This window comes from Diadema antillarum, unplaced genomic scaffold (assembly GCF_040938485.1).
Source record: "Diadema antillarum isolate AM-2024a unplaced genomic scaffold, OU_Dant_1.0 seq00001558_RagTag, whole genome shotgun sequence".
Classification (NCBI taxonomy): Eukaryota; Metazoa; Echinodermata; class Echinoidea; order Diadematoida; family Diadematidae; genus Diadema; species Diadema antillarum.
The window spans coordinates 531221-559142 of NW_027272284.1; the positions used below are offsets into that span (position 1 = coordinate 531221).

The following is a 27922-nucleotide window of genomic DNA, read 5'->3' on the forward strand; positions in this document are numbered from 1 at the left end:
AGAATAGGAGATCCAACCTACCAGAGCTACGATGTCCAGTAAAAAGTTGACCAGCATGCAAAGCTTTGAACACGTCAGTTCCTTGATGGAGGCATTGTTTGAGACGATCACCTGTCCCGTACTCCGGAGCACACTCTGCTGGCAGCACAGCTCAAACTTCCTGGCCACGTAATCCCACATGAAGTACGGCTCAAACGAGTTGAACAGCAGGTTCGCCGTCTTGATCAGTTCGACCGGTCGCTCTGCCCCTTGGAGGATCTCCCTCTGCGAGAAACCCGCATCAGCGTCCGGGGGCGTGGCCACCGAGTTGTCTGGCTGGAGTTGTGCTTTGGGTTTGGTGCAGTGATTGAAGAGGGCAATGTAGACTTCAACAAGGACCTCGTCGATGATTGGTGAACTGACCTCGTGTTTGTCCAGGAGGCTGATCAGAAGACGGTACGGCTTGAGGAAACGCTGCTTGCTCTCCACGTTGTAGGGGTCAATGGGAGGGTCGTGGAGCCACTTCTTCAGGGCCTGAATGAGAAGGGCCCGGGAGTACATCTCAAAGTACTCTGATCCTTCATCCTCATTACTGACGAGGCTATCATTAGTTAGGACACTATCAGTGCGTCTATGACTCATTTCAGGTTTGTCCATCGTTGATGAGGGAATGGGAGGAGGAGCTGGTGCTGACTGCATCTTTTTGGCATGCTCGTTGCCTAGCAACCAGGAATAGAGTCTTCGATTGAGAGACATATCTCGTCGTAGGAGAACACTGAGAGAGGCGGTGAGTAGCTGTTGGAGTTCCTCGGGTGATACCCCAGCGTTGTGGATAGGAAAGCAAATCATGATGAGATCAAGGACGCAGCGCTGCACTAAAACAACCACGTCATTGAGGGCGGCACACACTGCTTGGACCTGAAATATACGCACAAAGCAAACATATATACATTTGTCATGAACTCTGAAAATAGAAACAACCAAAAAAGGAATCGATTATATAAACTGAAATTGATTGTTAACAGCACAAAATCCTATGACCCTATGGTGGTCACATGCATTTAAGTCCTGTCTTGCTGCTTGGGCAGTGATTTCAGATACAGTCTTTACATCACACAATGTACTGTAAACGTCAATATTTTCGCGCGATTAATTTTTCGGGCTGAGCGGCTCGAAAACATATTCGCGGGTTCTTAAATTCAAGCTCCGCAGCGGGTTAATACACAGTCTCTGTTTTCATCCAGCGATGCCAGCGTACGATAAGCGACGTAGCGAGTGCGAGTACAAGCGCTCAACTATGTAGTAATGTGTATTTTACTCGATACATGTACTGTAGTACTAGTACTGTAGTTGCGGGGGATGTAGCACACCAATCGGCCATGGGCTCGGTTCGTGTGGTGCGTGCGATGATACTGCTATATGCCTAAACATGTCTGTACTACGTAGCAGTATCATCGACGAAGCGCACACAATTCAGGCCGTTCAAAATGTGCATAGAAAATTGCGAAGATATATTCGCGCGTTTTTGAATTCGCGCTAGCCGAACGTAGCGCGAAATCCGCAAAAATTAATGTACCGTGAAAATTTCCATGTTTACAGTAATTGCAACTGATTGACAAATTGCCCTACATCGATGTAAATAACCACTGAATTGAAAGTGCTTATTTATGTCGATGTAGGGCAATTTGTCAATCAGTTGCAATGAAAACATCTCAACAAAAGTTTTATGAATTTGAACACAATGTAATGTTATGACAAAATATTCATAATTGCAATAATGAGTTGAATCAAATCAAATCTATTGTAACTCAGCAATGATTTCTAATAGGGATTACTTTAATTAACTTTCAATCAGTATGCACATCCTATTTTTTTTTTAACTCTGCCACGGAAGGAGGAGGTTAAGTGATCATCGGCATTGGTTTGTCTGTTTGCAAAATAACTCAAAAAGTTGTGAAAAGATTTGAATGAAACTTGCAGGAAAACTTTATAATGACGCAAGGAAGAGATGATTCAATTTCGGTAGTGATCCGGGGAATAGTTAAAGATCTTTTAAGGATTTTTAAATCTTTTTTGCATTAGGGTCAATGAACTTTGGAGTTCAAGTTCCGTGCATTTTAGGTTTGCATAAGTGCTCTAAATGCGCGCTCTGCTCAGGTGAGGCGCCGCGTTGCTGGCAGCTGATATGACGTAAACAAAAGGCTTCTATCATTGGGAAATTGGTCAATTTTCAGCATGAGTATATAATAATGGGTGGAGGTCTGCACTCCACAAGGGTGCCTTTGTAGTGTTTCTTAATGCAGTGACTGAATCCCTACATCATACAAACATCGTAATGAAATTATCACATACCAGTATGTAATAAGTAGCAACATCTTCCAAACAAAAATCAAAGAAACAAACAAAAAATCATCTAGCCGTAAAGACCGACCATATCTTTAAATATTGACTTTGCCAAGTTTTGGGCATATGTCTACAAAGACAGGTTTATGCAAATTTGCTTTTCTATAGATACTATTCGGCTGGCTTAGCATCACAGATTCTAAATCACACAGAAATACTGAACCAAAACAAAATCCAGTTCAAGCCAATTGTATGGTCTGCCTTTTGATGCTGTTAAACTTGAAAAGCCTTGAGAAAGCACACGAGCATAGCACTATCAAGCTCTCTCTTCACAATACATTAAACATCTGTCTGCCGTGGGTGACTGATTATACACAACCAACACCACACGGTCTCTTGATACAGCACAAAACTGCCCTCCTCAATGACAAACAAAGCTTGGAAGATGTTGTAGTCACTACTGCAGTCTAGCCTCCTTGTTTGCATATCACATGAACAAAAATACATCACATGGTAGTCGTATCAGGTAAGGAATTTGAACCGAAATATTTTGATTCACAGTCACATACCACACTGTGAATGTCATCTGTACCAATGATGCATTCTCAATGACTGATCTCTACTGTTTAGTTAAATCTGACTTCAAATATATGTAGAAGAATTATCCTTCAGTGATGCAGTGCAATTGCTCTGACTGTTGATACAATGTATCACCTTGTACCCTCCAAGGTCTTATTTCAATGTTGCACACTGTACCAAAGATCAATTTGGTAATCTCAATTCTAATTCAAGTTCCAGTCATGTACAAACTGACAGTAGGTGCAAATAACCAAACAATTTGTGAAATATCCCCAACATCACAGATTTTGCTTCGTCTACGAAATGAACATTTATTCCAGAGTTGGAATGTCGCACAAACAACTGCAGTATAACCCCAGGATGCATCAAAAAGAACTCTTTAAAAAAACAGATAAATTATCCAGCATTTCAAGTAAGAAACTTTCCATCGCATTCTTCATATTTCATCATCAATTAGTTATATTTCCAATCAATATAACAATTTACAAATTCTTCCTGAACTTTCAGATTCTGCATTGCTACAAATCCATTCCACAGTATTAATCTGAAAACAGCAAAGATTACTGATGTCTGGCCAAGGATTTTAACGTTCTTGTCCTGTGTTTCTGGTGTTTTTTTAAAATCATTTTTGCTTTTTTTTTTTGGAGAAGTGTAACAGAGATAATGCTTCATCAGTCATGCAACCAAGCGCAGCAAAAAAATCCCAAAAATCACCACTCACCATGACAGATTTATTGTTGCCAAGGAAGTACTTCTGGTCAGCAATGGGCAGCTTGCGGTCAAACTGAGAGAGGATAAAGGTGATGGCGGGCAGTCTGACCACAGGACTGGACAGGACGCACTCCCAGAGGGCGCCATAGAAGTTTGACTTGACCATGCCGGCACACAGCTGCTCAAGGAGAGTGTTGGTCCTGAGAAATAAATTTAAAACAACATACACCATGAATATAATGATAACAACCAACTGACTACAGCAAATGTCCATGGAAAAATAAAACATTTTGTTACAGCATCAATATTATCGTCAGTTATTTTTTCACTTGTGTTCTACATTGTATTCCACCAGCATAATATTTTAAAAAAAAATAAATGATTTGGCTGTAACTACAATGTAGGTATTACACATACACCAAGGGGTGACCAGTCAACATCACATAACATCCATAGCAATACTGTGAAAATAAGAATATTTTCCCTTGTATCAAATACACACAAAATTCACTTCACCCAACTAAGCGTGAAAATTACTCATGTAAAACTTCCTGCTTTTACAGTACCGCTTCTTTGTTTGATCACCTACCTGTCATAGAAATCAGACCCTTCTTCTAAGCCAGGAAGAATCCCTTGAAGCAGACCAGTGAGGGCGGGCTTCAAGTGCTCGCCAAGAGGCAGGTAGTGTTCCTCATAGAGATTTAGCAGAACCGGCTTGACCGACATAGATGCGTTGCCTAGCAACGGGAACAGGCCAGCACTGTATATAAACATATCCTGCAAATATACAAATACAAGAGATATATACTGATATCAAAAACAGAATCTTAAATGTATGATTACACTGTCTGGCTTATGGAAAATGTGCATAGCACGCAGTACATGTACGTCATAATACAAAGACTTGATTCTCCTTGTTAGGGACACCTGTAGGCAGCATAGATGTGAGAGGCGAAAGTGTTGGTTGCTACAAAATGTGTGACCCCTCTGACTCAAGTCCAAAAATAGCTCATTAGGTATGCCATCTCCAGCGAGTGCATGAACACTCCCAATCTGGCATGGCAGGTACTGTATATCATGGTTTGCTCAGGTTCAGCTTAGTTTTGAGCACTTGAATGTAGCCAGTGATGTCAAATATCAGCCATAAAATCAACCCATTGAGGACAAGGTGATTTTGTTTGTAACACACAGTTTCTATAGACACACATACTGAGCTAGCTCTTTCACTGGTAATCTATCACTTGGCTTACTCACACTTCGTCTAACAGCCATTTAGTCTCAACCCACATGGTCTAATCCTGTTTTGTCTACAACCAGTTTGTCTAATGACCATGTAGTCCAATGGCCACTTAGAATCATTACTAGTTTGTCTACTTCCAGATGGGCTATGCCCATTTCATCTAATACACACAGTTCATTAGACAAAGAGGGAACAAATCAAAGGACACAAAATTGGAATTAGACCATCTGGTCATTACATGAAACGATAATTAGCCAAACTGGGCATTAGACTAAGTGAAGATTAGACCAAACAGGCATTAGACGAAATCGATTAGACCAAATGAGTTCAGTTGTAGTGGTGTTAGATGAACTAGGAAGTAGACCATCTGATATTAGACCAACTGGCAGTAAACCCTTTCACTAACCTGACATAGCAGCTTTGGCCCAATGAACCTAAAGATGAGATCGTATGTTTCTAGAGCCTTGAGATGGACCCCACTGGGGAGGGCTGGATGGGTGCACTGTGCCAGACGTTTACCAATCAGGAGACGTTTGGGGATGATGCGGTACCGTGAGTTCGTCTGCAGAACCTGAATGATGGAGAAAGGATTTAACAAGTTAGGACTGGACGTTTACACATCAAAACTGTCACATGTTAGCTACTGATTCCGATAGAAGAGAATTTCTTGTGTTTTTTAATCTGCAAAATCAAGTAGATAGAATATCGTAACATAATACAAGCAAAAATTTTTGCACACTTTTATTCTCACGACAGTTTCATGCCACGCACAATCAGTAAAAATTTTCACTTTTACAGTACTGCTTTCAGCTTTGACACAAAACAAGGCCCAGGGCTGAATCTGCCTGGAGTAATAAGGATGCCTGGAGTAATAAGGATACCTTGTTCAGCTTGCCCAGGGCCGAGATGAGGTCGGCCCACTCGCTGGAGTACTCAAAGGCCCTCAGGGCCCTCTCCACCGCCGTCACATAGTTACGGTACTTGGTATCCCCTAGCAACTCGCTCTCGTCCATGGTCATGGAGGCGGGAAGGAGGGGTGGATTCCCATTGGCCGCACTACCTCCGATCTCAGTGATGCTCTTCACGCTCTTGTTGAGAGCGGTCACTCCTTTCCTGTGGTCAGAAAAGACAAAAGGAATAACATATTAAAGGTCCTGTTTATCTAAAAAATTTTCAAGATATCACTCCTGATGAACATGTGCAGGTCAGTTGTATCACAAAACATCCTACCATATATTTTTTTTTGCAATAAAGCCTAAAATATAAGGAGATATCACTATTTTTCTCATTAAACCATACCTGTAGTCGGTTTAGTCTGGAAACATTTCGATTATTTAACCATTGTTCACATTTTGTATATTTAACAATACTTAACATCAATTATACTGGTTCAAATTTTCACATTGGTTCTTTCTATCCGTAACTCACATTTTTGAACTATTTTGAAACACTAAAGCTCAGTTTTTGTTTCATCTACAAATGGTAAATTATGCCTTTAATTGAACTGATTGGCAAGTCATTAAATCAACTGAATTCATTAATTTGATTTTACTATACGCAGTACCCACTGCTACAAGGGTTAAGAACCAGTATTGGCTGGGTGACAAAAGGTTGGTAGTCTAGTGGTTATGATGCCTGTCTAGTGATCAGGAGGTTGTTGGTTCAAGTCCAATCCTCGACTGTATGTTCATGATGTTTATCATGGTTATATTATATACAATGTACTCATACACTTATGTAATAATTGGTGGTTATACGGCAATTGTCAATCAGCTGGAAAGGAAAAGCATACAAAATATCTATTTACATTACTCTGAAATTCATACTGTTACTGAACCTATCATGATTGAATAAGAGACCAGAAATCAGTCTGAGCAAACTTAAATCAACAAGGCAAGAAAGACGTCAATCTTATTTACATTGAACACGCATAATCAAATCAACATTGCACAAATCAAGTCACAGAGGGATAGATTCTGCATGGGGAGCACACATGGACAGGGCAATGAAAAGAATATTCAGCTAAAAGTAAAGTAAAAAAAAAGAATAAGGTCTCTGACCATACCTCAGGCAAACATTCTTCACATATATTATAACAAGGAGTGAACAAATTGAAGAAAGAAAAAAAAAACACCAACTTCACAGTCCCACGTATCAAAGTAAACATTGAAACACAGGCTGAGTGAATGATAGAAAGAGGAAAAGGAAATGAGTCAGAGAATGAGTCAGAGAGACAGAGGTTAAGACTGTTACATAATCACTCATCATTTTGATGTTTCTTGAACGAACTCTCCTAACATTTTTCAGACACACTGACATACTGCTATACATGATTAGTTATTGTCAGTACATACTGTAAAAGTGGTTTCTTTCGCGGTGGTTTTATTTTCGCACTTTTCGCGTTTTGAGGTTGAACTGCGAATTTAACATCACGCGAAAATGTTTGAAAAGTCGCGCGAAATTAACCACGCAAGGAAATGTTTTGAACTCGCCGCCTGTTACAACGCTGTTGCACACACATAAAAATTCCACGCATTGCAGGTATTGACGGTATTGATGGTCAACACAAACACAAATTTTGCTGACCGCGAATTTAAACACACGTGAAAAAGTCGGCACCAATGGAAACCGCGAAAGTATCTGTACGCGAAAGAAATCACTTTTACAGTATATAATTCATTTCTTAGACAAAAATAAGGTATCCCACAACAAGGTGATTGATTTGCTTTATATCAACAGTGACAAACCACACCAGTTTCCCTATCAACAAACTAATAAAACCAGAAATGATCATACCAAGTAATCAATCAAATTAAATGTCTTTTTAATCCCAAGAACTCAAACTGGTAGCTGTGTGCTCAGATGGCACAGCTGTAGCAGTGAGTCTAATGATAATTTGGCATACATTGGCTGTTGGTATTAAAGTCAGGTGATACTTTGCAAGGTTAGTATTGGTTTTCAATTACAGATAAATCTAAGTCTTCATAGGTTGATATAGATAGATAGAAAGATACCTTAACCTAGGTACACACAAATGTTGTAGAAAGATACATGTAGATATAGATAGATAGATAGATAGATAGATAGATAGATAGATAGATAGATAGATAGATAGATAGATAGATGGAGAGAGAGAGAGAGAGAGATAGGTAGATAGTATATATAGACAGATAGATTTAAAGAGACTATTGACAGAAAGAGAGAGAGATAGGTAGATACAAAGACATCTAGATTTAAAGAGACTATTGATAGAGAGACAATGATAATGATAATGATAATGATAATGATAATGAATAACATTTATATAGCGCTTAATACTGATGTTTCTAAGCGCATCAAATCGGGGAAAAATAATATATATAACGTAAAAACAAAATACAGCATTATGTACATATTATGATAACGACAGCAACAACAACAACAGCAAAATTAAGGTTGTGTAAACAGATGAGTTTTCAACAATGACTTAAACCTATCAACATTTTCAGCGTTACGAATATAAAAAGGGAGTTCATTCCAAAGAAGTGGGGAAATAACTGAAAAGGCCCTATCACCATAACGTGTACAGGTGCGGGGACCACGTGATAATTGGAGAGCGGAGGAAGAACGAAGAGAACGGGTTGAAGTGGAGGAGCGGAAGGAAATTAAATCTTTAAGATAAGATGGGGCAAGATTATTACATATCTTGTAAACAATAAGGAGGATTTTAAAAGTGATACGTTGATGAATGGGGAGCCAGTGGAGGGATTGGAAAACTGGAGTAATGTGGTCAGATCTTTTTGTAAGGGTCACAAGCCTAGCAGCTGTGTTTTGAATTCTTTGAAGTGGTTTGAAGAGACAGAGAGAGAGACAGGTAGATAGACAGATAGGTTGACATGCTTCAAATTTGAATGTTGTTTAAAGTGTAGTCCATTGCTAGCTACTTTACTGCTACTTCATGAGCATCCATAATATCATGGTAGTAAAGAAACACTCCTCGATGTACATTGGTATCATATCAGTTGACTCAATGCCCAAAAGGTGGAGCACGTTGATACAGCTGTGCCCAGTAACACATTACATGTACATGTACATAGACATGTAACATACATATTTTTGTAACATACATGCAGTTGTACCCCAAGAGTCATTTCCCACTTACTTCATATGCTTTTCTCAATACTTGTATGAGAGATTAAAAAAAGAGTATTTTGTTTCATTATTCATTCAACATCCTGTGCATCCACCCAAGAGATCAAATGCTTCAATTCAATGTCAGTGTTAGTGATGAGCAATCCTGGGTGAGACACTCCATAGGTAAACATATTGTGTTTCATTTTTGGCATGTGATCTATTGCATGGATTCCAACACAAACACATACAGGTAGAACTCATTTCAGATAGTCATTTAATTGGCACTGAGTAAACATGGTCCTGCTTGGTACAGGGTATGTAACACAATCTACACATTCTGACCTCCACTCATGGCATCTATTGTCGACTATAATGCAGACCTACCATGTGGGGGAGGGGGGGGGGGGGGATCTGCTTCACACCTACCCATTTAGTTACAGCATGTATGTCACTAAATAGCAGTTTCTCATTCCAAGCCTTGACATCTCTGAATACTTTAAGAGCATACAACCCACACACGTTACACATATTGTCCACATGCATAATTATACTTCGACAATTAAGCACTCCATTTTGTACAACTACCGAATACATTCAGACAAATGCACTCAAGCAAACACATTGTAGAGGCATACATACCATATTCACGCAGGGCAGCAGACTGCAAACCCAACATGAAACAACTGTAGCAAATCATCCTCTTCTCCATGCAAATTAAATATCCATTAACAAATAAAGAGTTTGCTTGCAAAACGTGAAAGCGCCATTTAAAGTATTGAAGTCAATCACCATTTTATAAAGAATACAAAACCCTTCCAATGATACAATAGCTCACTTGTTACAAATAACAAGGAATATTTTTGAAGTTAGGATTGAAAAGTATCTCATATATTTTCTTATCATTTCTTTGTTTTTCAACATAAGTTTAACTGCAAATAACTCAAATTAACAAGGATGGAGTGAACTCATTTTGCAATTAAATTCTTCAAACATACATCATTCATCCTACGATGATGTAACAGTACACAGATGCTGGTACATCATTTCAGCCACACCACGGATGTATCATGTATACCTTGGCTACACAGTTTTCAGTGGACAAGCTATCACTGCATTGACTGTGCATAGCTGCTCTTCACATTAAAACCCAAGTCAAATGCATTCATTTCTTCTGTTTTACTGATTACACACAGTGACGAGTGAATGAGTGTCTCTTCATGCACTGTAACCACACTGTCACCTGTACAGTTATAGAGCATTCACTTCACTATTTAAAGCCCTGCTTCATTTGTAGCTCCATGCTTTAACAGAGCATTTCAACATAGAGTTTTATACTGCGACAAGGTTCAGGTAGTGTCCGGGCAATTTCTTTTCTTTACCCTGCCTGTTAAAGGTCCAGTTTATTACCTTTGGGAGCAGTGATTTAAAAAATGTTCAAGATATCACAATTGATGCATATGAGTAGGTCCGTTGTACCACAAAACATCCTACCACATAAAATTTTCGCAATAAAGCCTAAAATATAAGGAGATATAAGTATTTTTCTCAATAAACCGTAACTGTAGACGGTTTAGTCTGGAAACATTTTTATTATAACTATTGTTCACATTTTGTATATTTAACAATACTTAACATCGATTTTACTGATTCAAATTTTTACAGTGGTTGTTTCTATCCCTAACTCACATTTAAGCACTATTTTAAAGCACTAATGCCGGGTTTTTGTTTCATCTGCAAATGGTAAATTATGCCTTTAAAACAGTCCCCACAAAATATTGCTCGGACATTGTCATAATGTCTTTTGAGTAGGTAATTCAGGAGCTCTAATGATTCTCATGCATGAATCAACAATGTGAAACACCTTGGATTACAAGGACAAAACTTGGGATCTAGCTCACAAACACAAAGAGCTATCAACAGTGACAAGGAAAAGTGAGAAGGGATTCACAGAAATCCTCTTTACCATCATTACGGAAACTGTAAAAGTATACTTTTCTTGATAATCTAAACTTTTCTCCATGCTTCACTTTCAGTTCCTCCTTTAATAGTTGCATTCAGACAGTGACCATTAATTTGAAGTTAAGCTAATTTTGAGATTAAGCTTGTAGCTAAGTACCATGCAGACACACTCGAAGTTAAGGATCAGAGTCTAAATGTAACTAATCTTATGATGAAATAAGCAAAACCCTTGTGGTTTCTATTCATTTTTCCCTGAAGGCCTCTCAACCTTCTCAGGGTTTCCATCAACCATGTACTGCTGTACCAAAAGGATCACAGTGCGTTATTTCCAAAGCTCTCCTGCTATAGATAAATCCAACTTCAGAGCACTGTAACTTAAAAAAGCCCAAACTGGGGGCTTCCAAAGAAGAACAAAAGCACTTTCGATGGGTTATGCAATGAGCCAGGTGCGTTGCTTTTGTTAGGTATACTTGGTACCCCCAGTTAAAAACTCCCATAAAAAGCAGTACCCAAACCGAATTGGCCTATATTGCGTAACTGGACCAGGTGTGTTAGCACATTCTGTGTTCCTTTTGATGTGGTCACACTGGTGAGTGTCTTTACAAGTAACTCAGGCCAAATTTTTGATCATGTATCACCTAAAATTTGTACACTCAATGTCAGCTCAACTTCTTCACAAGAAAAGACTTGATTAGTTCCAGTACATCCTTGTTATCAGCACTCATTGTTCACAAGCTGTCTCCAGAAAGTTGTCTATAAATTTGTGGGCGTGATTTTACCCTTATTCCAGGACACCATAGAACACTATCCAATAAGGCTCAATTATTGCTTCTTTTATATGTTCCTCAATTATACTGGTATTTAATTCTTCCGCAGAATATAACAAGAAGGGAGGAGTTCCTGTGAAAGGTTAAGAACACTTACTTGTAACCGGAGACTCTATCGTCCAGGATCTAGCCAGACTCAACATTCAACCCACAGACAGTGGCCACATTGGAGAGGAAGTATATTAATAGTATCCTAGGGGTGCATAGCCATGCTTAGGGTACTCAGCGGGCCAGACAGAAATATTCATCCTTATCTACCAGACTCATCACTTTGGCATATTACCAGACACCCTACTCATACAAGGGCCTACAATGTACAGACATGTGACTAATCTTCATGACAAAAATAAAAATTTATTCTCTCTGTTATGTCTGGTCATTACATAAATAGAACGCAAGAAAGTAGCATGAAGTCAAAGTCTATGCATACATAGTGCATCCTGTTAATTGTCAAAGACATTCATTTTATGTGTGTCTCTCTAGCTCTCTTCCTTTCATTGACATTAACAGAAGATGAAAACCTAAGTGAAAAGATTCAGATACATCTAAACAAATACAGCAGTTGTAGATCATTAGAAATTAAGAGAGATAAATATGTCAATGGATCAAAGGTAGATTGTGAGGTACAACACACAGTAGATAGATAGACATACAGATAGGGAGATAGATAGATAGATAGATAGATAGACTGATAGATAGATAGATAGACTGATAGATAGATACATACATGTAGATAGACTGATAGATAGAGAGATAGATAGACAGATAGATAGATAGGTAGATAGATAGATAAATAGATAGATAGAGATAGATAGACTGATAGACAGATAGATATATAGATAAGATAGATAGATAGATAGATAGATAGATAGATAGATAGATAGATAGATAGATAGATAGATAGATAGATGGATGAATTACAGAAATAGGTACAGGAATAAGCCCCTTATGGATCTCTGGACTCCTTACATTGACATTCATCAGAAACTAATCAAAATAAGTACAGACTCAGAAATTTTATCCACAAATCATCAAATGATGAGCAACTCACAGAATAAAGAGTTAAAAATCACTCCCTGGGATATTTACCTGTGTTGATTGCAACTAACTGCAAGTCTACAATCAAGGCACAAGCTGTTTGACTTTCTATTGCATACTGTACTGACCTTTAATGCCTATTGAACAAAACTGAGTACCACTTGTACGCAGCCACACAAAAGTAATCAAAACTAGGTAGTTTCATTTTCTTTTCCTGTGACATAAACACAGACCAGGCAGTCAGCACCAAGAATGGCAAAATTGAAACTAATATCATAAACATTTTGGCAAATTACCAAAGGCTAATTATATCAATGACATTACTGACTGGTGGACATACGCAAACTATCAATGACTAAAACCTCTCTAACTCTTGAGATTGCCTATTAAGCGTCCTAATGGTAGCAATTAACCTCAAAATATATACCTCTTACATATAACGAAACCTCTTACGCCTTTCTGGGTTTCGACTGAAGCGCCATCCTATAGTTGAATATGAAAGTGTTGTGATGAGCTTTACTGACTCGAAGTAAATGGAATGCTAGAGTTTTCAGTTGGTTTGACAATCATTTACTTACGTTTATATGATGATGATGAAACAGCATTTATATAGCGCCAGGGATGTTACTCATCCAATTAACCTCCAAATTTCTAGGAATTAGAAACCTGGATCTTAAACTCAGGTCATGCAATGTTTTGCTAATTTCCCTACAATCAGCTTCTTCTGACATCCTTCCAGTGAAAGCCATCTTTCTCGCACTGAAAGTTTATCAGTGCATGATCTTTCAGTACAACTTTATATAAAGACCATTCTTCTATTATAAGCTCAAACAGGTCCATTTCAACAATGATATGATATCAATTTAGTGGAATATTGCAGTTCTCTACATAGTATTCAAAACATTTGAGGCAAAAAATCTGAATGTCACAAGGATGACAGGGTGGTGATTACGATGAGCAAAGACGATTTGTGATTAGAAGCCACCATAAATAGACCACTCCGACATATGTGCATTTGTGTAGTTCATTGTGAATACGCTTCCTACATCATATTCAGCAGCAGCCCTGACTACAATCTAATCCAGCTGGCTTTGTACAAATGCCAGCAGGTAATCTGAGCTGATTTCTAAGGATTACTGACGGCATTTTTTTTCCTACTGTAAACTCTGAATTTTGATGCCTTTCTCATTAATTCCAGGCCATCTAGTAAGATATCTGAGTGTTTAATCTCTTTTAAATCCTCTCAAACCACATTTTTGGAATAAATAAGGCTGAGAATTTAGAGAAAGATGTCTCTGATATATTCATCCAAGCTTCATTTGCCTGTGACATCAATAGCGCAGCTCTATACCTACATGATATGAGCAGTAAAATGCGTCAATGTTTCCAGCTCACCCCCAGCTTACAAAAAGCAAGTAAAATGCCAAAGGTTGAAGTTTTGGCGGCCTCCAGTTCACCGATTGGCAAACCAATTCAAGTGACAATAAATCATTCTGTCAATGCGATGAAGTCGTTCATTTACAGCCCGACAAACCTCGCTCTGAGAGCGGTCTGCAAATTGCAAGGTTCAAGTGTTGTAAGAACCACAAATCTGGTCGGCACTACATGCATTGTAATATGTGACCAACAGGTAGCGGATAACAAACCTGGCCATGTGAGCATGACGTTGTATAACTTCCTTATCATTTCTTTGATGCAAACAACCTCTAGATATATCTAAGATTTGAATTTTCTTATCATGCACACATAGTAGTTCTACCCAATGTAAACTTGCTACTGTGTAATTTGTCCAATGAGGCTACACAGTGGACTCCCATTATATCAAAGTCCTCAGGGCCGGCAGTTTTCTTTCGTTGTATCTAAATTTTGTTATAACCGAACAAGTAAACAATAAAAATACATAGAGCTGATAATGTTACGGCCTGGATTTTTACTTTGTTGTAACCAGAATTTTGTTATAACCGTGTTCGTTATAAAGGGAGTGCACTGTATTAATGTACAATGTCAGTTTGCCACTCAGCAAGTCATGGCTATAACAACCATAGACAAAGAACCAGGTTATAATGTACTTTGTATCAGTACGATAGAGAGAGCTTGTGCGGGTGCCTTTATCATTATAACTCACTTCTGGCGCAGAAATAAGGTTTCCAAACACTTTCGGGGAGATCTGGGTAGATGACACCCACAAAGCTGTTTTGATTATGGGGTTAGAGATGTCTTTCCGAAACATTGAAAAAAGTCCCATCGCAAAGGTATTTGAGCGCATTTCTGCGGAGATAATAAATGCAACATCGTTTTGAAATGCGTTTATAGCTCAGATCTGCCTACAACAACCACTGCCAAGTGCCAACTTTCCAGTGCAAACGACTCATCTCCGCTCCCTGGGTCAAACTGTGCAATGAAGCTGCGCAGTGACAAGGCCTCCCTCTAGAGATGATAAATGCAACAACTCTAGACACGTGATCCGAAAGGCCTTGACAAACGCTTTTTGATAGTGGGTATTGAAACATATTTCATACATATGTACATGGGAAAGCCTGAGACATGTATGATGATATACCACATGTTGGCTGGAAATATATGCAGGTAGGCTATGTCGTATTCCTCCCAATGATATTTCATCTTCACTGCACTGCGGGAGAAAGGAATACAAAACTTTGTCACTGCTTGTTATAACTCGTGGAATGTACAATGTACCTCAGCAGTCAGCACACCTCTTACTGTCCAAAAGTAGCTTTGGTATCAATCATTAAATACAAGAGAAATTTGCTACAATCTTTATAAGGATAACTGACACGCACAAATTCCAACCTCATAAAAAGCATGGTGCAGTATTCTGAGAATGATCTGAAAAAGACATATTTCTGGTGGGGGAAAAATGGTATTTTTACCTTTCCTGCAGTAGACGTATTACAATTTGGGAAAAACAGCATTCTACATGAAAGCTGCAGTATTTTGGGCTAAAAGAAGGACAAAATACCACAAAACGTAACACTTGGCATCTCCGTTTATTTTACCCATTCTTGGTACATTCTTGGTCTTTTTGCTAGCTATATGACCTTTGCTAATGATATGACTAATTTTGTGATGAACGAAATGCCCATTTAGTCAACAAAAGGACTAATGTTGTGGAAACTACATTCCATGAATAGTCCATTCAAAAGCAATGAAAAATTACTCTGGAAATATCTAAAGGAGAAAAAAAATACAGCGAAACTGGATTCTATCCCTTCACAATATCATAAGACAGTAACCAGATTCACACTTGACTCAAATACTATAAGTGGTATGCCAGCATATTGTTGAAATATATGTCCCCTCACATAATATCACAAGTCTAGTTTACTATTTTATTGTAGAGAGGCCATCTCTGATTTTTTTGTTTTGTTTGCCTTCTTCCAAATGTCCTTCACTGACCTAAAAACTTTCCCTGAACTCAGTAAGTTTCCCTCAACCTTTTCTTGGTTTTTAAGTTTAGTTAAAAGCTAATGTAAAATGCATGATTCTTTATTTTAAAGTTGTTTCGTTATTGAATTTTGGTATAAAGTGGCATGCGTCTGAATAGGGGGCTTATCTTTAAACCTATTAAGATATCTATTTCAGTTTTCATTGTAGAAATGCAGCAAGTGTCTCAAGGATGCCATGTTATACAAAAAATTCTTGTGAATTGTATTTTACATTGCCTTCAGCATCTAGCTTTTTGTATTGTTCTGAGTGGTTTATCTGCCTGTTTGCTCATGTTCTCTTTTCTGCCCATCCTTCCATCCATCAAGTCATTCATTAATTTGTCGACTGTAAAGGCTGTTACTTCCATGTACAAAATATTTTCAAGGTCATGGACATTTCGCAATTTGACACTAAGGCTACGTTGTAAGTACACTAATGCCCGTCTGTTCACTCCTCTAGTGCATCAGGTAGGAATATTTCCAAGTGTCGTTTTATTTGCCGCCAACAGTCATGTAAGCGAAATTCTCGAAAATTAAATCCTTGAAAAAGTAACAACTTTTACAGCACAATATCCATCCATCAATGCGTCCACACACCGAAGATATAGGCCTATACATCGAATTGTAATATCTTGAATGCTATTTCTATCAATGTCAATGAGTTACATCTGATCAAGTTTTTGTTCAGTGCAGAGCAAAGTGTGTGAAGATTCCACAAGTCCAAACGGCATAAGTAAAATTTGACCAGACTTCTACAAATCCCACAGAATGTATAAATCAAGCATTACTCGGAAGGTGAAACAGTGCTGACAGAATTATTTGAAGTGAAGTGAACATAAAAGAAAAGAAAAAAGATTAAGCCCCTTAACTCCTCCCTGGGGATTAAGTAAATGGTTGTAAATTATCAAATTAAGGAGTGGGAGCAGCATATTAGCTTAAGAAAATCTCTGGTATTAATACTCTGTGCTTTAAGTCATTCTCCCGTACAGAAGGGTGCATTGAAAAATAAAGGTCAGAATTGCATGCTTGTTTGGGGATTTTTTTACCTAACAAAAGAACACCTCACATTCCTCACAACAAAGGAATGACCATGAAATTTACACACACACACACACACACGAAAAAATGCGAGAGAAAAAAAACAGGTCTTTATGCAAATATTAGCATGAGCAATGTGCTGTATAAAAAACTTGACATGTTATTATCATGGCATGTTCTCCTCAGGGGCAATATTTTCATATAATTCTGGCATGTGACCTTCAGGGGGGGGGGGGAGGGGGAGATGGGGGGGGATACAGAATTTATGTATCACATACAATACCACAAGCCTTCCTATTGAATATCACATCACACATACAGTACTATATTCTAGGCAGGATATTTTTGTGAATTGGAGCCAAAAGCTTTGCATCCAGCATGAAATTTTCTCAAATTGCCACTGGCATTCAGTGCACATGTAGTGTAGACAAAAATATTTGCATGCATTTTTAATAATTTTGTGAATCCTGGCTCTCCCGAAACTTGCAAAATTAAAATGCATGCAAACATTTCCAGTTTAGTGGTATTTGACTGTATGTTCTCTATTAAACCAATGCAATTAAGCATAGAGGCACTGCAGCCTAATCAAATGTGCTCTTTAAAATCTTGCAGTATCAGGCATCCTTTCAAAACGAAAGATCTGCCACTGATACGAAATATGTTTGATTGTCTAAAGTTTGTGACACTCTGTATGACCTCTTGCCAAATCTGTTCTGTTTACACTCATTTTTGCCAAAGTGGGCTAGCCCCACCGATAGTCCGGTACTATCTGGCCCTGCAAAATAGCAGGGTTAGCACCGCAATTGCGGTGCCAAGCAAGTGAGTGTAAACAGAACGAAAATAATCCTGGGCTAAGTGACGGAGATGAAGTCCGACCCTCACTGACCAATCAGAAACGAGGTAATCAAGTGCTGCCGGTGCGTGCGTGTACGTGTACAGTACACAGCATAATCATGAATATTCATGTGGTTTGGAAAGTCCGGGGCTAAGAAATACGAGTGTAAAAAGGTCAGTTTTCTCCTTAGCCCCGGACAAGAGATAGTACGGTACGGGACTAATTGGCCAGTGTAAAAAGCTGAACAAATTGGTACGGGACTAACGATAGTCCTGGGTCAAAGAAAGTCCGGGGTTAAGAAACACAAGTGTAAAAAGGGCTTAACCATCATACAATCGCTGTTCGAGTGGTGTCACTGTGCAGCTGCTCCGTTTGACCCGGGAAGTAAAAGTCAACTGCATACCACCAAACATGCCTCATCCGTCACACACAAATAATGGGTAGAGAGCACACACCAGTACAGCTGGGATTTGACCTTGAGATATAAACGCGTTTCAAAACGGCATTGCGTTTATCTACTCTCAGAACGGCGATCGTGGTCTCAAACGCGTTTCAAAACACCCTTTGAAAGGCATTTCAAAACGGCGTTTCTAAACGCGTTTGAAAACACGGTTTCGTTTATCTAACCCCTGAAAATGCCTCAAAAGCGTTTGGGATCGTGATTCTGTCTCAGAAAATTTTTAGATAAACGTAGCCTAAAACCCTAAAATGTATTTCACAACCCTTGGTTGCAGCATGCTTTATCATACTCCATGGACAGTAACATGTAGTATGCACAAGAGTGAATACCACATTGCAGCACTCCTCAATAGCAACTTTTGTGCAAGAGCTCTACTACTCTCATAATTCTGCTCAGGATGTCCTTGATATTATGACAAATAAAGAATGATTATACAGGATCACACATTACTTTCACTCCAAAGAAAGGCAGTCCTGAGATAACCTACACCTTAAAGGGATGATATAGATTTAGTTGAGGTGGGGAATTAAGATTTCAACTTTTTGCAAGATAATTAGAGATTACTTCTGAAACATTAAAGAACATATAACAAAGTTTATTTGATAAAAATTGATTTTGAAATGGCTTAGATATAAAAAAAGTGAAACAAAGAGGTCCAAATAAAAGGTGCATTCCACCTTTTATTACATGTGGAGGACCTCTCTACATTTGGATATCTCAGCCATTTCAAAACCATTTTTTATTGAATAAACTTTGAATTCCTCTTAGAACTGTATGCTCCTTAATATTTCAAAAGAGGTTTCTCATTATCTCACAAAAAAAGTTTGAAAACCTGAAGCCACATCTCAACCAAAACTATACCATCCCTTTAAGAACACCTACTGTGCTTCGAACAGTCATTTCTTTAACAGATCTTGTGTAGAGCACTCTTAGGGTATCACTAATCACAGACTGAATGCTCTTAATAGAATTTCTAAAAGCAAGGGTCTTATGGATGTCAGGCAGTCTCTTATGTTCATGTAGTCTTTAGACTGCTTAGTTATTAAAACACAAAGGACAAGATCTTGTCTCCCAGGTCCCCACGACTTTTGTCCTCATAGTTTCACACTGACAGCAAGGAATTTCTGGTACCTGCGGGCTTTAAAAGCTGTGGTAATGTGCTTTGCAACATTAAACCTGAATAAGTTCTTTGAAGACGTTTTAGCAGGCTTGACAAGCTGCGAGAACCAAATAGGTATACACAAGTAGAACTTTTTTATCACAGTCTAAGTAATGCACATGATCTATTGAGAGAAAAGAGCTAAAGTAGGCAGCATCTGTGTTTAAACTACTGAGGACGAGCTAATTTTGCCATGAAACACATTTCTTCTAAACACCTGCCAGAGTATACTCATGACTGAGTCTTCACAGGTTTAAAAAAACAAACAAACATACACACACACACAAAAAAATGATTGAAAAAAACCCATATAGAAAGAAAGAAAATCTGTAAACTAAGTTACAATAGTTTACTGTCTAAGACCAACTGGAAATCCACATACCTGCTACTGTTTGCCATCTGCAAGCAGTGCATGAAATACCAAGGAGGTGCTCGCCCAGTATTGCTTTGGAATACTGTTTAAACCCCACACTCTTTGATCGAACACTCTGGTATAATACATGTGCATGTACAAGTTTATGGCGCTATTTTATCAATTGCTTTACCAAGGCAAGCTATATTAAGTAGCAGTCTTTACGGAATATCATAGCTTTTCTAATCTACTGATAGTTACAAAATTAACAAATCTAACAAATCATTATCTTAGGGAGATATTTGCAGTACCGGTACACCAAAGGGAAGTCCAGTATAAAGGAAGTCCTATTCAGGACTTCCCACACGGTGTACCGCAAACCACCCCCTGAGATATTAATCTCACCATCATGCAAGCCTTCAAAGATCATACCATTACCATACCATACTGCTGTCCATATAGATCTACATTGCCTCCGCTCCAAAGGGGGATATACATCACAAACAGATATTTCCCCTGAAAACGGGACAACCCCTGTTCCTTGTCCTATCCCTGCTGATCTCAATCAAAAATTCAACCACTTGCAAATTAAGTTGTAATTGTCCACATTTGTGAAATACATTGTCTTCTGCTCACCACACACATGGCATACACTATTATGGGAAATGGCCACGATACCTTTACAGTATTCAAGTTTGTCAAGAGTCAACTCCTGGCTGTGTGTTCTGACAACCAACGTCTATGAATATTAGTTTTATTGTATTAATGTCAAATAAAATTCATAAAATATTCACACACATTATGCTTTATCATACTATCGTGCCACCTAAGACAGCCAGAAAAAGCCAAGTACACGTAGTCCCACTTAAGCTGTCATTTTTACGTACAGATATTTTCGTGAATGAAGAGGCCACAGACATTTTCGCGACATGTTACTTTAATGAATTGACAACGAGGCTACTGAAAAAGCATTATTACTCTAGCACACAGAGATATTTTTCTGTGTTGTTGAATTCACGGTCCAACTGTGAATTGTGAAATTCACGAAATTAAATCATCGCCAAAATAACAGCTTATACAGCAATCAAAAGATAGGAAGTCATCATTGCTTTGATAGTGGCAGAATGGTAGACATACTTTTAAATAGTTGATTGACAATTACCTGACTAGATGGAATTTGCCTTCCATCTTATTGGCCATTAGTAAGATACGGAAGATGAAGAGTTATTCCAGGTATAAATCCAGAGAGAATGAAGTCTGGTCACTGCAGTCCCACATGCTTTACAGTGATGTCAGCTCAAGAACTAAAGCAAATCCGTGTCTCAAATCACAGGACTTCTCGATTGGGGGAATGGCTGCTGAAAAACAACTTGTTACTTTGATGAACTCACTGGAAGCTATCAATACTTCCAAAGAATTTGCCAGGAGTGGGTGACTTCACCTACTTTTGAAGTCCAACCACAAAGCTGAACTCACAATGAAGACCTCCACTTTACTTCATTCATTGCATCGCTGTTCACTGGCAATTCACAGAAACTCACTGAACCCATACTGCTGTTATCCTATTCATTTCCATATTATTTGTAAATACTTCCACTGGAATGCTGAACAAACAGGTGAAAAATCCATTGGAGAAATGATCTTTGGAGGATTGTCAAATAAATGGTTCAACTGGTTCAGTTCAGCACAGTCTATATGCCAGCATTCCTTGAATATTGTCGGAAAACAGCCGTCAATTACTTAACTGTGTAACCCAGGATCTGGCAACGACTTCACAGCAAGTGACAAGGTGTCATCAAAAAGTCACACAGCGATTTCCTGTAATATCCAGCACAAGCTCAGCTCAGACAACAAACACAGTAGTCAGGTACAGCTTGGGCTTGCAGGTCTTGACAATGTTGTTGTCTAAATACATTTCCGCATTATACAACAAAAGTTCCAAGCGTTAATTGGAATTCCTTTCTCACACATGGAGGGGAAATATGTTCTGCTCCACTGATTCCTGGTGTTTGCCCTGGTCTTTGAAGCAGCATGCACACAGACACACATCACTGCAGTTATGGTGTCAAATAAACAGTGCTGATATTCAAATTAAAAAGAGTAAACAGCATATAAATATTTCTGCTCTTGTCTCTGTATCAAAAAAGAAGCACATGCTCTGATGAAGATCCACAAACTATATTATAGCCAACTCTTGTGTCAGCAGAAGATCCATAATCAAGTTTCCACATAATGAGGCACAGTTGAGTAGTGAAGAAACTCTCCACAACACATCCAGACACTAAGTATGCTTCTAACAGGTATATCGTTCCAAAGGTTTTAACCACCGCCACAAAAAAAAGTGCTTAACGAAAATTCCCCCCTACGCTTACAGGCCTTTGTTTACTCTCCGCAAGTGATCGCTTCATCATCTGAAAATACAAAGCGATTTAATCCCGAGCAGCTGTGGGCGGTTTGAAGAGTTTCAAAGTGCACAGAAGTACTGAGTATTAACTATTATGGACAATACCAGTGCACTCCGACACACACGCACACAAACATACACACAGATACATAAAGCTCCGGTATCAGTAGTGATCAATAGCCCCCATTATGACATCACAAGACAGTATAACTTCGTTGACAAGGAAGAAAGGCTCGAGTGACCATACAGTATCACGTGCCACCAGTTTCAGCATTAGCAGGCAGGTACTAAATTCTCTGACGTGAGCAAGCAATCAATACTATCCTGAAAGACCCGGATCCCATTCTACTGGGGAAAGTTGGCCACTGTCCAGACGAAATACCTTGTGGGTCTGCAACATGTGTCATCCAGTATGACATCTTGGCTCAAAAGAGTCTTAAGAAATGCAGTCAAACAACTGTCTTCGCTGGCAACAGATTGGACATTATGTTGCTCACACTTTAATAGGGTGCAATACTTTTTTCTTTTCTTTTTCTCACACACTGGGTAGGCAGCACAGTGCCTACAAAGTGTTGTATAATTGTACAAGTCCCTTTCAATTGTCTCATTCATGTAAAAAGATTTCTTCTCTTTTTTTTAATTATTTGCGAAAGAAATCCTTTAGCAATTGTTTATACACACTACCTTCAAAAAGCTTGGTGAGTTGGCTTGTAACCCCTTGAGGACAGACTAATTTTGCTACAACACACATTTCCCATAGACACCTGTCTGAATATATTCGGGACTTGTCCTCAACGGGTTAATTACCTGGTGACCATTTCCTGTGATTTATCTTGCATTTCAAATTGCGTGACATTACCAAAACAATACGTATGACAATGTGTAAACATTTGATTTATGAATCTTACTTTCAGGGTCTGTTGCTATCATCAAGTAAAAAGTGAAATTTAATAGCAATTCAAGCATTAAGAAAACTCTCCTTCAGATTTTCTGTACTGTAAAAGTGGTTTCTTTCGCGCACAGAAAGTTTCGCGGTTTCCATCTGTGCGGACTTTTTCGCGAGTGTTTAAATTCGCGATCGGTAATGATGGCGTTGTACAAGCGATGAGTTCAAAACATTTTTCGCGTGATGTTAAATTCGCAGTTCAACCTCAAAGCGCGAAAAGTGCGAAAATAAAACCACAGCAAAAGAAACCACTTTTACAGTACTTAATTGTTCCAGGAAATATCAATTCCCTTTAAAAATACCGCGTTGGATGTGATTTCATGTAGAGTAATTCATTTCTATACTCACAATCATAATTACCACTGACTTTATCAATAAATAGCAGCATCATCATCACCAGAGCAAAGGATGAATGGAGTGCAATAAAATTGCAATTTCACTTGTGATATTCACTCTAAATATATTGATATCTTCAAGCCTCCATATTCCACTCTTTTTTCAATGGTCTTAACCCGTTGAGGACGAGTTCTGAGTATACCAAGGAGGTACAGTACCTCCTTGAGTATACTCGGGCAAGTGTCTATGGAAAATGTGTGTTGTAGCAAAATCAGTCCATCCTCAATGGGTTAAAGGACTATGACACTAGGGAGACAGGATCTCTCTAACCATACAGTCAAAGGCATTGTAATTGATGTTTTCTTGTCAAACCAAAGCTGAAACCATCGCTGATATGTTTATCAAAGATTACAATAAATTGTTAAAGTGTGATAAAGGCAGAGACTCCAACCCCAAGCACCTTCTGATCTGGAGATTCTCCCGCCCGAAACCCCTAGCAAACGGGAGACTCCAAGTTGATGTGTGCGAGGCGCGAAGTTCTTAGGGTTCTAGGTGTTCTCTGGTGCTATCTAAGGCTTATTTTTTCAACATACGATAGAAATAAGTAAGAAATCCTTTCCACCGGGAGACACAGAGCCAGGGCGGGAGAAATCAAATCTCAAACGGGAGAACGGGAGATTTTGCAAAAATGGGTTTCGGCGGGAGATCTCCCGTCGAAAACGGGAGAGTTGGAGTCTCTGGATAAAGGTGGAATGATTTGGAAGTTCATAGCTACTTTATACCAATCTCTTCATACAGTAGCTTTCACAAAGTCATCAACAAAGGACATACTTAATAAAAATCTTGAATCAGTTGCAATTGGGAGGAACAAACGGAAGCCACTAACTACTAGTTACTTCCAAGAATATTATACTCATGAGATTAACAGTCCCAATTTCCTTTATCATATTTTTTTTAAAAAGCTGAAAAAAGGTCGTACAAACAGGAAAATCCACCAGAAATTCAAACTTCTATTCTTCTCCCACAAAAGGGGGATCATAACATCTGATATCACACTGTGCCATCTTTAACATTAACTAGATATGGCAGCAACTGTGTTTGAACAAAATCATGTTGATGGACTCCACAAACTTTTACTCAAATAAAGATTATGAAAAAACAGACTTGACAATAAATCAGTTCATAATCTGTATCTATTAGAATTAGAAAAGGTAATCTATATAGTGTATATATCAGGATTAGTTCTATATTCCACTCAAACTTCAGCTCCTCCATTTCTCTCAATGACTTGCAAGTCTTCTCAAAAACACAACTCAAGACAAACCCACATTATTTCTAACAATGTCTTTGAAACCTGACCTCAGGTTCACTATACAGCTATATATTGTGTGTTTGATTGTCTCATTGAATTACTGTGCTGGTCTGTACCAGTAGCAATCTTTTATTACACTGTCTACGATAAAGTTTCAGTTATGAAATTCAAAAGGCAAACAAACAATGATTTTTCTGATGGATGATGACCCTATCGAGATCTATATCAACCAGGGGACCATTTCATGAAGGAACTTGTCGGATAAAATATCTGACAAGTCTCTTTTATCCGACAAGTTTTGAGAAATTCTTTAGTCTGATTGGCTGATTTCTCTGAACTTGTCGGATATAATTGACTTGTCAGACATTTTATCCGACAAGTTCCTTCATGAAATGCCCCCCAGGACTCACCTCCCTAAAATTCCCTAATATCAACCAAGCAAAGGGGTGAATGGTTTGCTGGTCTGCAGGACTATGTATGTTTGATTTGATTCCACAGATGAAACAGTTCTTTTGAAATTGCTTCAAAATGTGAAATACTGTTTCTTAACATTAATACTGACTACTTTGCATGAATTAATGCGAACAAGTGTCTATATTCTATTGTAAACTATGTTGTAGATACCTATAAGGGTAAAAAAAAATACATGTACAACAATAAAAGAAACAGTTCTGATTATCATAATGATCAAAACTACTAAAACAAGCAAGAAGGTCTATAAATAGACAACACAACTCATATAATACTTTGCATCTGTGCCACAATAACCCAATGGAAGATCTGCGTTGGTGCTGGGAGAATTTTTCAAATGCTGCATCATGTTGGACTATATCAGATTATAGCTAATCACAAGATGTGTTGTTCTATTATTTTAGTCATTACTTGTCACTTTCAGTCTACTGAAATATCAGACTTCCTGAATCTTCCTTTGTTTATTTCTTCACACAGTAAGAAAGAAATCATACCTTTGATTGGAAATGCTTTACAGTGGTATCAGAATAATGTGACAAGGCTTGATAAACATTCAAAAATATTCAAGGTAAGGTCAAAGAAGGAATATCAAAACACTGAGAAAGCAGTTACAAAATAAACAGAGATTAAAAATACGGCTACACAAGAACCAACCTTTCTTCTGTAATGAAAAAAAAAGGTAGTGCTAGAAATGATATGATTATATCAAAAGTAAATAGTACTATCAAGGATTCTCAGGATGACCATGGAACTATTTTTGGTTTCTCTCATGGCTGTATGGCATAGCCTCTCAACCTATCCAACATTCTCTCATCACATAAACATTCCATGATTCACTGCTTGACAGATTTAGGAACATAACAGCTTTAAAGCCTCATCCTTCACCATTTACGTATTAATGTATCTATCAATAGCTTGGTGATCAAACAGATACAATCCTGCATGTTGACGGAAAGAAGACAGGACTATTTGTACACACACAATACAAGAAATGAAGGGGATGCTCTCAAAATTGGCAATAAGTGACCTTTTCCTTAGCTATCACTCTAGAAAGATTTGGTATAAGAAATTGTGACAAGAAAACAAATACAATGTATGTATCTAGGAGCCTGTAGATGCTAATTACGAAGTGATTGGGCCTACACCATGGGATTGGATGGGTGAAACCCCACAGAAGGTTCATAGAATACCAGCATTTTGAAATTTCCTTGTGTTTACACAAGCAGCTGTACAACAATTTCGCAAAACGGATTCATAGATGTACATGTATGCATTTGATACCAGTACATGTGACAAGGCACCAATGCCTAGTAATAAAATGGCTTACTTACATGCATTCAGCTACACGTATGCAGCTCCATGGTATTATTATGCCTAACTCTGAAGACTTAAAAATGTGTCAGAAACATGAAGGATGAATGTCTGAGGGAGGCAACAGTTCTTGATAGAACTGAAATGTCATCACTGTGAATGCACGACGACACACTATAGAGCAAAGGCAGCAATCAATCAAATTCTGTGCCAATTAGGCTCATTGTTATTCAACATACCACAGAAATTTGCTGCTGTCCACAAAATATAGAAATTTGCATAAAAACTGCCTTCAGAATACTGAAAACATTACACTGCTGGGAGGAGTTCAGACTGCACTTAACCACTACTGTTACAGTATATCTCAGTGTGTGATAACGGACAAAGATTTGTATAATGCCACGTGATTACGCATGCAATCTCCTTGTTCAAAAAGACAACAACAACAAAACAAAACACGCATCCAGCTTGGCACAATTTCAAGATGTTAATTTAAATGTGCATTACAGCAGGGTGGCAGTGTGATTATTGAACCTAATGTAAGCAGTGAGCATGCTTTATTGAAACACACATACATTGTATGGGCCTTTTAATCAGAACGGTTTCAGACCTCTGAAAATGGCAGAGCTACCGAGTCTCACGCATTCTGCATGAGACTCAAGCATTTAGGGGCCATCTCATGATCTCAGCATGGCACCAATTTTTCTCACGAATCGGGCGAAGTCTGCAACTTGGGCCTATAATAATGAGCATAGCTCAAAAGATTAAGATGATAGTTGCAATTGAAGGTATATTTTCCTTTTGTCTTTCAAAATACGTAACAAATAGTCACTTAAGTATGTACCTGATCGCATCATTAAGAGCTAAAAATTGAAAAAACTCCCTACCGTGGGAGGCCACAGGGGGAAAAAACCCCTCCCACAACCTCGCTCGCGCCGAGATGCCGAGTCATGAAAATCTCACTCATAAAAATTTTTTGAACTTGGCATCCCTGAAATGGGTGAGTATAAACCTCAAAATCAATATGTACAATACATAACAAACATACAGAGAGAGAGAGAGT

At 38.4% G+C, this 27922-nt stretch overlaps 1 protein-coding gene across 1 annotated transcript in view; it reads right to left on the minus strand.

Annotated features, from left to right (window-relative positions):
- LOC139710713 (protein DOP1A-like) overlaps positions 1-22165 on the minus strand; it is a 48339-nt gene extending 26174 nt beyond the window's left edge. The window contains exons 1-6 of the mRNA XM_071622632.1: positions 21242-22165; positions 5734-5965; positions 5259-5423; positions 4202-4389; positions 3623-3812; positions 22-897 (exon numbers count right to left, since the gene is read on the minus strand). Of these exons, the coding sequence (XP_071478733.1) occupies positions 22-897; positions 3623-3812; positions 4202-4389; positions 5259-5423; positions 5734-5965; positions 21242-21279 (1689 nt within the window). The 5' untranslated portion in view covers positions 21280-22165. The remainder of the gene's footprint in view (positions 1-21; positions 898-3622; positions 3813-4201; positions 4390-5258; positions 5424-5733; positions 5966-21241) is intronic.
- Between the last annotated feature and the right edge of the window lie 5757 nt (positions 22166-27922).